The following is an 11,206-nucleotide window of genomic DNA, read 5'->3' on the forward strand; positions in this document are numbered from 1 at the left end:
GGAAATCCATAGGGAGTTAAATCTGCCCTTTGGATGACGCAGAAAAGCAAGACAAGCACCCACCCATCAGTGCTGGAATACTAAGCTGATGTATCATTTTCAACCAGTTCTACTGATACTTTTCTACGGGACTTTTTTAAGCTTACCACCCCATTGCACGTCAACATTTTAAGAAGACCGTCTTTGGGCAGCATCCAAAAACACATTGAACCAGCACAAAAGATCCCACAATGAGCAAAAACACGTGCACAGAAGTTCCACCTGAATGTGAGTGAGAAGAACTTATTTCCTGTGCAAGTGACTGTACAGTGGTTGCCCAGAGAGGTTGTGGAGTCTAGAGATATTCCAGATCTGTCTAGACAGAATCCTGTGCCATGTGCTCTGGGATGACCCTGTCTGAATAGGGATGTTGGACCAGATGATCCACTGTGCCAGATGTGATTCTGTGTGCACACGTGTGTATACTAACACAGCACAGGGCACCTGTGTGATGGAGCCATGTGTAATGCTTGCTGCAGCCGTGAGTGTAGTCATGGAGATGGTCCAGGGCCACCAGAGGCTTCAGAGCTCCCCAAAACTGCTCCTACCCAGCTGCCCCACTGTGCTTGGCGAGGTACCCACGGGACTGGAGGCACAAGCACTTGTGGGGCACATAGACATTCTCCACTGGCTTCTGCAGCGCAGCTTCGCTTGCTCCATCTTCATCCTGGGCAGAGGAGATTAGAGAGCCCACTCTCTCCACAGTGGCTCCAGCAGCACACAGAAGTGTGGATCCTTTCCCTCACCCACCTGCCCCCCCATATCACCTCACAGAATCACAGATTGTGTAGGCTGGAAGGGGCCACAATGGACCATCTGGTCCAACCTCCCTGCTCAAGCAGGGTCTTCCCAGAGCACATGGCACAGGGTTGTGTCTAGACAGGTCTGGAATATCTCCAGTGAGGGAGGCATCACAACCTCTCTGGGCAAGCTGTTCCAGTGCTCAATCACCTGCACAGTAAAGAATTCCTTCCTCATGTTCAGGTGGGGAAGGTGGAACTTTTGTGCATCAGTTTCTGCCCGTCGCCTCTTGTCCCATTGCTTGGCACCACCGATAAGAGCCTGGATCCTACCCCTGGAATCCCCTCCTTAGATATTTGTACACATTGATGAGAGCCCCTCTCAGCCACCTCTCTTCGAGGCTGAACAGGCCCAGCTCCCTCAGCCCTTACACCTAACGGAGATGCTCCAGTCCCTTAACCATTTTCGCTTCCCTCCGCTGGACCCGCTCCAGGAGCTCCATGTCCTGGACAGAACACTGCAGGTGCGGGCTCATTAGAGCTGAGCAGAAGGGCAGGATCCCCTCGCTCGCCCCGCTGGCAGTGCTCCTCCTGCTGCATCCCAGCATTCCACCGCCGCCGGGGCTCCGAGCCCCGCGCCCCTGGAAGCGGAAACGCCGCGGGGCCGCGGTTCCGGAGGCGCCGCCGCTGCCGTGAGGGTGTGCGGGAGGAGACGGGAGGAGCGGGGCTCCGCCGCCTCCGCCGCCGCCCCTTCCGCCTTCTCCTGCCTTCTCCTGCCTTCTCCTGCCTTCTCCTGCCTTCTCCTCGGCGGAGAGGAGGCCGCCATGCATCCCGTTTTCCAGAGCAGCCGGCGTGACTTCACCTTCGGGCCGTGGAAGCTGAGCGCCGCCCGGACGCACATCATGAAGTCGGCTCAGGCCGAGAGGTGGGGCGGGCTCCGGGCGGGGGGCGCAGGGGGGCACGGCACGGCACGGCACGGCAGAGCACAGCATGGCACGGCACGGCACGGCAGAGCACAGCGGAGCGCGGTGTCCCCGCTGCTCGGGGAACCCCGCCCGCTGTCCCCGCTGGTCGGGGAGCCATCGCGGGGCTGCGGCCTCGGCCCCCACAGCGAGGGGCCGGGGGCGGCGGGTGGCCTTGCGAGAAAAACACAGAGCCTTCCCAGAGCCGGGGAGACGCTGTTCGGCCTAGTGACATGGGGAGCCGGGGTTGTTCCTTCTCTTCAAGCTTGGTTCTCTGGCTGGAGAAACTGGGGCCGTTTGGGTTACAGGTGATTTCCAAAAGAATTTTTTAGTGATTGCAGAGGGCAGCCTTCAAGAAAGACGAAGAGGGACTTTACAAGGGCATGTAGTATGAGGACAAGGGGGAATGGATTTGAACTGAAAGAGAGGAGATTTAGATTGGACCCTAGGAAAGAAATTCCTGACTCTGAGGATGGTGAGTCGCTGGAATGGGTTGCCCGGAGAAGTTCTAAATGCCCCATCTGTAGAGGTGTTCAAGGCCAGGCTGGATGGAGCTTTGGGCAACCTGGTCTAGCGGAGGTGTCCTTCCCCTTGGCACAGGGGATGGAACTTGACCTTTAAGGTTTTTTTCCCCACTCAAACCATTCTGTGATTGTATGATTGTAGTGATTTTGGATCGCTGGATGTCTCTGAACTGAGACCTGCTAATTAGAAGCCTGATTTTCTTAATTACTTTTGAAAAAGGATATTTTTAATGTCACACCATCTCTTGGTAATAGCTATTTTAAGATCGTGGTTTTCATTAAAAATTTATGCTTTTCTCTGTTCTTGAAGGAATTGCCAATCCAGTGAAATCATTGCAGGAAATGTTCCTGTATCAGCATCAAATACTTAATTCAGATTTGCTAACGTGGAACTGAAGAGTTCAGCTGTGCCATAACTGATCTTAATGGCAGATGGATTTGGCAGATATTTCTCGGTTTCATTTTCTGGAATAAATTTCAGTATACGCAGGAATCTCATTAGTCTTGTTAAAAGTCCTTTCATTTATCTTGCTTTTACCTTTTCTGAGGCTAATGAGACACATTCTCTGGGAGGAGCTGGCTGCTCATGGCAGGGACGGGTGCACTGTTGCTGGGTAAAACACGGTCTGCATGGCTGAGCTCAAAGAGTAACGGTGAATGGAGTTACATCCCGCTGGTGGCCCATCAACAGTGGTGTTCCCCAGGGCTCAGTACTGGGGCCAGTCCTGTTCACTATCTTTATTGATGGTCTGGACAAGGTGGTTGAGTGCACTCTGAGTAAGTTCACAAATGACCCCAAGTCAGGTGGAAGTGTTGATTTGCTGGAGGGTAGGAATGCTTAGCAGAGGGATCTGGACAGACTGAATCAGTGGGCCGAGGCCGATTGTAGGAGGTGCAACAAAGTCACAGCAATCCATTTTATCTTTTTTATTGCTTGGGAAACATTGTTAGTATCTATGGGAATTTTATTTCTGGCAAATATATATTGCAAAAAACCCTCAGCAACCTGTGTGGAACGGTGAAGGATTAAATGTGCTGTAGCCAAGAACTCTTTTCTATGCAGGGGTTGGTTTTGCAGGTCAGGGGTTCCTACACTTGATGAAATGGAAGAGTTCATATTGTTATTCTGCCTTCTCTGGGAAAAACGCAGGATCTTGTTCACCAGGTCTGTGAATTTGCTATTTTTATTCTAGTTAGGTTAACAGTGTTCTTTTGTATTCAGGGTTGCAGAAATAACCGTTTTTGGTCAGGAGTGCTTTGTTATCAATGTGAACATTGTGATTAGGACGCTCCTCTCCCTCCTCTCACTCAAATGAGTGTATTTCCTAAAGCTTTCTTCTTTCCAGCTGTCATATATTCCTTTTTGAGCTTGGTCAGTCAGGTAGGTAGGGAAGAAAGGAAAAGTTTAGGAAGTGTACCAATACGTGTCTTCTACCACATTGAAAAAGTAGTAGAGCACAGTAGTGTCTTCTGCACTTTTTACATACTCTGCCAGGATTGTCTTAAGCATCTTTTTTGTAAGCTTCTAAATTTGGAGGTATGGCCCACTGTGCAGGGAATTCAAACTTGCTTATGATGAGTCCTAGTTCCTACAAGTTTCTTTGGGCACCTACTGAAGTTGGTCCATTAATCATCCAGGGATTTGCTAGCACAGGTGCAAAATTGCTTCTACATGCTTCTCAGATACTCATGATTCCTCATGTGTGAGAATTTTGTCTGAGCCTGATGGCGAAGGAATGCTTTAGGAATACTTTTTTTGGTGGAGAAGTCGCTTCGGATCAATGACTCTGCATTTCAGGTGAAATGATTAACCTGGGAAAACCATGTGTCTTCTAAGTTATCATGGTCTAAAGAATCCTTATTCCAAAACAAGGACTGCTTTCACTGAGCTGTAGCTGACTGATGCCTCTTTTATTTTTCTCTGCAGGCTGGCCGAGGAATTACACATGCCTTCCCTGCCAGAGATGATGTTTGGAGACAATGTCCTAAGAATACAGCATGACCATGGTTTTGGAATTGAGTTCAATGCTACAGATGCTTTAAAATGTGTCAATAATTGTCAAGGTATGATCAAAGTCGCTTGTGCAGAGGAGTGGCAAGAGAGCAGGTACAGTATTTTTATCACCAGTGGGCAAGTACTGGTGTGTTGTATATGCAACTGTCATAGAGTAGTGAAAGGAACTAGCTGAACTCTGGAGGACCACACTGCATTTGGTTCTACCCTAGGTACAGCATGTGGTCACGTGTATCACAGAAGTCACTTTGCTTTTCTTTGTTGTCATCATGCTTCCTGTTAAATTGGGTCAGCTCTATTTTTCAGCTGTGTCATGGCTTTCTTAAAGTAAACTTCAAGTTTATCATGACTTAATGCTGTTTCTGTTTATTCAAACTCCTAGGGCCTCGAGCATTACAAGACTGCATTGTGTGGTGTTGCAAAGTGCTGTATGTGTTCAAAACCTTAGCCTTAGGAATGAAGCAGAACAATTACCATGCATGAAAGCTAATTATGATGCTCAGTATTTACCAGATTGGATTAGTTGTAGAGCACCTGAAAATAAAGCACAGAAAGAAAGCAAAGTTGTCGTGAAGACTAAGCTAAATAGCAGTGTTAATGATTGCTGTGTGTTGTCAAGAGATCACTTTCTGCCTACTTAAAAGAAAAATTGATCTCGAAATACAAATTTTTCAGCAATATTGCATGAAAATCTGTAATTTGAGTCATAGAACTGAGATAGATCAAGAATTCTCACAGTTGTTTCCAAAGTTATTATGGAAACAAATGTGAAACCATGGTTAAGTCTTGACATTTTGATTGCAGCCCAGACAATGCTGCTGTTTTTCTTTAGGAACAGTGTGGGAATTCTAATGCACGGTCTTATGTGAGGTTGTAATTTTTTGAGAATTGCTGCAATGCAATTGCTACAAAGCTGTTTTCTCTTTCACTGTTGAGGAGTGAGACTGAGCACAGTAAGGAAGTTGTCAAGCCATATGACTGGACTTACACAACAGATTACAAAGGAACTTTGCTGGGCAATACTGCAACATTAAAGGTAATTTTCTTCTTGTTAATTGCTGACTGCATCTTGCTTCAGTCAGTTTTTCGTTTTTTTTTTTAAGTTGTCATTTACCTTTCAACCTACCTTTCAGTAGGCTTCTGTAAAATCTTTTGTGCTTCATAATTTCTGATTTCAAAGTGTAATTTGGGCTTCTCATGTCTCAGCTCATGATTTTGTCCTAATCAAATCATGGCTTATTTTAATAACGGAGGTGGGTGGTATCTCAAAGCGTTTTAGGATTAAAGCACATGGGAGGTTTCAGCTCTTGCTGAGGGCCGCTCTGGAGCCCTGAGCTGCTCACATACAGCAGAACTATCAGCTGTGTCATTCTGTAGTGCCTGCATGCTCTGCTGCTTGCATGTTTGTCTGCTTTCTGACCTGGCTGCTTTCAATGGCCTGATGTTTTTCTGCAGCAGTAACTCCTCATATTTAAACTCACAGGCCCTCACATCTTTATTTTTGTGAAAATAAGACTGAAGTTCCCAGCTTCTGTTTATTGCATACAGGTTGCTTGCTGCTAAGCACATAATCTGTATTAATTCACTAGAATCACTTTAGTTAGAGATCATCTGTGTTGTGCTGGAATTAAAAATGGAGCATGGAAATAAACAGTGTTGGTCCATAGTCTTTAGACACCAGAAGTGTCTATGGAGACCATGAGATGGAAAACATATAGGTTCTTGATTTCCATGGAAAGGTTGTACTAGAATCCTTTCCAAAATGTGTCCTGGGCTAGGGGTGCTAAATGCATGGAAATATCTTTATAAACCTGAACTTCTCATACATACGTTAAACACAAAACATCTTCAAATGTTTTGAAAGAAAGGGAGCAGAATTGTTTGCAGCTGAAATCCTGTTGAGCCTGTACTCAGAGAGAAATTTATTCAGAATTTTCCACTCTTAGTTTTTGCTTTTGCTTCATATGATTTCCAAGAAGAAACTCTTGTAAACTTTGATTTTAACTTTTTCTCTTAGGAGTTTGGGGTGTCTTAAGCTTAGTGCCCCAGAGCTGTGGAATTCAAAATATCAGGACAAACTTTATGTAGTTTGGCAACAAATTAATATGCTAACTGTTCTTAATCTTTTTCTCTAGGTTGTTCCTACAACAGAACATATAAATACAGAGAAATTGAAAGCCAGGGAACAAATTATGTTTTTTGAAGAAGTACTTCTATTTGAAGATGAACTCCATGATCATGGAGTATCAAGTTTGAGTGTGAAAGTGGTGAGTATTGGGAGGTGTATAAAAGATACCTGGGGACTCAGTTGACTGATTAATGCAAAACACAGCTGCTTTTTGCATGTTGTTCCTTCTGGGATTTGAACTTCAAAGCCCAAAGTTCTTCATCCTTGCCCTTAGAAATATGTTCTTACAGGAAACAGTGTTGTCTTGAAGCTTCTGTCATCTGTCATTTGCTCCGGGGGACAATCTCTTCCCTCCTTCTGCATCCTGCCTAATAGTCCTTTGAGACGCTGTCTGTCCCTCTGGCCAGCCACAGCTGTAGCAAATCAACAGCCCAGATTTTGACTTCGTTCTTGAAAACTTCTCATACTGTCTTCCATTGTGAATATCTGCTGTAGACAAGTGCATGCTTAAAGGAAGCCTTTGTGAGGTGCTGAATGGGCCATCTTTATTTTTGCAGAGGGTTATGCCTTCCAGCTTCTTTGTGCTGCTGAGGTTCTTCTTGCGAGTGGATGGGGTACTCATCAGGATGAATGACACAAGGCTTCATCATGAGGTAAACCTTTGCTTTCCATCATTATTCTACAGAGTTCCCTTGCCGTTTTACTTCCGGTGACCTCGTGATATTCCTCTAATTCAATACTGATGTTTGGGGGGCATAAAAACTCCCGAGTGTATTTTGGTATTGTGGTGCTGAGCTAGCAACAAGTGCTGGATGCCATGGTGTATGAGCAGAGTAGGCTCCCCCTCGTGTGATGTAATCATTTGAATAAATTTGACAGACACAGATTAGAAAAGGGAGTACAAGGGGAAAAATAGGCGACAGTAGAGAGTTCAATACTGTCCTGTCTCCAAGTAGGTTATTTTTTTGTCTTGCCTGATAGAATTAGACTGCAAGTGTAACTTGCAAATAACTGTCCATAGTACATTGAGTTATGGTATCTCATAAATAACACAGGATGTTAAGATTTGTGGTTTGGTAATTCGGTGTAGATGTGTAGGACGTCTAGCTGAGTAAAAGTCAATAAGCATATTCAGTCATAGAATTTTTTTTTAAGCATGCACACAGGTGGCTTTTGGGAAAAAAACCCAACATTGTTATCATCTGACTTCATGAATTTGAATGTACATTTCTTCTCCTAAGTGAAAATATGTGGTCAACCAAATTCCAGTTCTTCTAAAATTCAATGTATTTAAAATGCTTAGTTTGCATTGATACCATAAAGATGATTGCTTTTTTCCATTAGGCTGACAAGACCTACATGTTGCGAGAGTACACATCCAGGGAAAGCAAAATATCAAGTTTAAAGGTATTGCATTTTTAAAACTTTGTTTCTTTACCTTCTGTCTGCTTTCAGTTTTATGGTCAGCATAGAAAATACTGTGTCTCTGAGTCCTTCTTTGTACAGTTTGGTATTAATACAGAGGAAAATTCTTTTAGCTTATGCAGGTTTTGTTTTGGTGATTTTAGAGCAGATTTGCATTTTGTAAAATGATCATGTGACAACGTATGGGATTAGGTCACTTTTTCTGCTATTGAGTTAATAAAATGTGGGGGGTTTTGGTGGTTTTTTTTGTTTGTTTGTTGGTTGGGGGGGGTTTTGTTTTTGTTTTGTGGTTTTTTTCATTTTTTCATTATTTTTTTTGTTCAGCTGCAAAGTCAGGTACTCCAGGTCCCATGATGTTAAATTTCATGGCTGGTTGTGTGCTTCCGAGCAGTATTAGGGGTTAAGATCGGTTTGGTAATAGACTCAGTTTTTCTCAAATATTTGAGGTAAATAGGTCACCTTAAAATTCTAGTAATGGCTCAGAATAATTCGTGGTACATTTGGAGTTGCAGCTGTAGATTTTTATCCTTGACAAATGCCTGAACTTTCATCTTCTTGTACCTGTCCTTCTCCCTTTTTTTTCCTTTGCCTCTAAAAAGTTTGCATCCAATAAATTATAAATTATTTGTCTGTAAAAGTTGGGGGTTGCAATACTTCTTCTTATCCCCTCTTCTTACACTCATTTCATGTAAAACTTTTTGTTTTTAGAACGTTCCACCTTCGCTGTTCACGGAACCTAACGAGATCTCTCAGTATCTGCCCATAAAGGAGACAATCTGTGAAAAACTAGAATTCCCAGAGAAACTGGAGCCTCAGCCAGAAACATCACTGGAAACCACATGTGCTAAGTCTAAATAAATGTGACTTTATAAGGACTTGAAGTAGACTGGAGATAATGTGATCACAATTGTTGTCATGGGGGGCATTTCACTACTAGTGGAATGAAGAATTTGGCTCATTTTTCTGTAGCCTTGAGAGAAAACATTTCAAGCAGGTTTTGCTAATGGTATTTTTTGTTTGGATTTTTTTTAACCTGTGTCTGGAGTTGATAATAGACTGGTGGTGAGTTACAGTTTTCAGTAGCATTGGGGAAATGACTGTTGGGAGTCTGGATTCTGTTTAGTTCACCAAGCAGGCAGGAGTATTGTCTGGACCCCCCATCCACTAACACTTCTATGAAGATTTTGTTATTGCTGCTTCAGATACTAAGAAACTACCAGAGTTGTGAGACTGTCATGATTTTATTTTTATTGAGAAATAATCCAAAATTTAAAAAAAAAAAAAAATTCCTCTGCATTCATTTTGATCTGTCAGTCCTAAACTACCCATTTTGCTTGGCTTCCCCTACTGATAACCAGCAAAGTTACTTCTTGTAGTTTCTGATCCAGAGTCTCACCTAAGAATATTCATTTCATCTGAGGATAGGTTTAAGTGTAGGGAAAAAATTACATTTGTTTGACACTATAATAAAGGTAAAATTATTTGTGAGGCATTAACTCCAGAGCAGGAGGAGAGCTGGAGATGAACAGAGAGACACTGGTAAGTCTCTTCACAATTGCTGGTTTAATCTGGAGTTCTCTGGGCAGTTCTGGGACTCTCGCTTGGGGTCCCTGTGCTGCTCCAGTCATGTATGATGCTGGAAGTGCATTGCCCTGCGCTGGCCTTCTCTTGGATGTGCCCGCACATGTTGGTTCTACTGCCCTGACAGCCAAATTGCAAACCTGCAGTGGGGCTTAAGGCTGGGGAAGTCTGATTCCTAAAGGATGCTGGTATTTGCAGTTTGAGAAAGGAGATCCTGTATGGCCTTAGAAGGATGCTAACTTGTATTCCAGGTAGATAATTTTGGTTTATTTTAAAATTCTTCTAATATTAATAGAAGTGTGATCACTTGCATAGTCATGGTTTCAACACTCTGCAGATGAAACTGAAATACTTGTATTGCTTTTGGAAATCCTTTGGAAATCCTTGGAAGTATATTACTGGTTTGGCCTAAGCATGGGGCAACTAAGCAGGCGTGCCTGGGTTTGCTGCTGACACTCAGTGCAGGGAGCAAGTAACTCCAGTGAAGAGCAGGCCTTGTGGTGCAAGGTGCTTGCAGATAAGAACTTGTATACATTCTGATGTCTTGGGTTTGTTTGTTTTGTTTTTTTAAATCTACATATTCTACACTGCATGGCTTGCTAAAAGCAACCCACCATAAAACCTAGTATTTAACCATATCTTGTGTTAAGTGGTTTTCATGTAGAGAAGACTCTGAGGTTTCAGTGGTCAAAAAAATCTACTGCCATTTAGTGATGTTTCCTTAGTAAAAACGAATAACCCACTAATTGCACTGTTATTTGAGGCAGCCTGATCTAGTGAATTCTACAGCAGGTGTAAAGGCAGGAACTAACTGCAGTTTTTTTCTGTGTCACTGATTTACTCTGACCATGGGGAAGACATTTCTCTGTGCCTCCATTCCCTGTATGTAAAAATGAGAGTTAATATATGCCTGCCTCACAGAGAGACTGTGAGGATTGGTTTATACGAAGTTATTGATGAGAGTATTTTTTTCTGAGTACACCTGCAGCCTTATCTTTGGAATCCTTTGGAAAGGATTACTGCAAAAAAAGGATCCATTGGATGAGTGAAGGGAACTGAAATGAAACAGTTTCTGAAAGAAGTTGTCAGCCGTGATAATTACCAGATAATTATCAGATACGATCTGGGTGCATGAATTTATGGCCACTTCGAAATAGAAGCAAGGTCCTCTATGTTCCCAGTTACATTCCTAAATTCTGTTGGCTTTTTGTTCATCTTCCTGCCCTTGTTTCCTGAACATTTTAATGTCAGGATGAAGAAGGGAACTGCAAATGAATGCAGCATGGAAGAGTTTAAAATCCATTCGGTAATAGAAGATTATTTGGGTCCACTCCAGTGACAGAGGGAAGTGAGGTAAGAGTGAAAAGGAAGGGAACCACAAATGGGGGTGAAGAGATACTTTTCTGGTAGAAGTAAATCATGGCACTTCTTTTACTCTAAGCATATATTAGTATACATGCCTTAGAGCTTGTGAAAACACACTTCACAGCTGGTATGACTGGGAGCAGAGCTCATGTAGTGCTGGCATGAAGGAAACTATATCTGCATTTGTTAATTCAAACTGTGATTTGGGCTTGGTCAGTGATGCTATCATTAAACACCTTTGGGCTGAAATAGAGTGGGGAGAACGACACAGAGTCGGGAGGGAGCCATGGAAAGGGCACTCTGCATGTTTAGCTTGTACTGTGTGTTTTCTCTTGTCCATCATACATCCTAATTGTGACCTGTTGGTAAAGTTTTATGGAATGGACTTGTATCCTGACTCTATAGATACCTGTTCTCCATCTATTCTA

At 43.4% G+C, this 11,206-nt stretch overlaps 1 protein-coding gene across 1 annotated transcript; it reads left to right on the plus strand.

Moving 5' to 3' along the window:
- Positions 1–1,432: 1,432 nt before the first annotated feature.
- On the plus strand, positions 1,433–8,713 carry TIPRL (TOR signaling pathway regulator). Its single transcript, XM_040056449.2, has 7 exons — positions 1,433–1,704; positions 4,193–4,372; positions 5,216–5,315; positions 6,415–6,546; positions 6,965–7,060; positions 7,752–7,814; positions 8,541–8,713. Exons 1-7 carry the CDS (start codon positions 1,604–1,606, stop codon positions 8,688–8,690), a joined length of 822 nt encoding a protein of 273 aa, XP_039912383.1. The 5' UTR covers positions 1,433–1,603; the 3' UTR covers positions 8,691–8,713.
- The last annotated feature ends 2,493 nt before the right edge of the window (positions 8,714–11,206 follow it).

The sequence above is a fragment of the Hirundo rustica genome, chromosome 2, assembly GCF_015227805.2.
Source record: "Hirundo rustica isolate bHirRus1 chromosome 2, bHirRus1.pri.v3, whole genome shotgun sequence".
NCBI classification, from domain to species: domain Eukaryota; kingdom Metazoa; phylum Chordata; class Aves; order Passeriformes; family Hirundinidae; genus Hirundo; species Hirundo rustica.

Bases quoted from the DNA above. Each gene is read 5' to 3' on its own strand.
- TIPRL (XM_040056449.2), top strand. From the start codon at position 1,604: ATGCATCCCGTTTTCCAGAGCAGCCGGCGTGACTTCACCTTCGGGCCG. The intron at 1,705-4,192 runs GTGGGGCGGGCT...TTTTCTCTGCAG, and splicing joins AAGTCGGCTCAGGCCGAGAG to GCTGGCCGAGGAATTACACA. The intron at 7,815-8,540 runs GTATTGCATTTT...TTTTGTTTTTAG, and splicing joins GCAAAATATCAAGTTTAAAG to AACGTTCCACCTTCGCTGTT.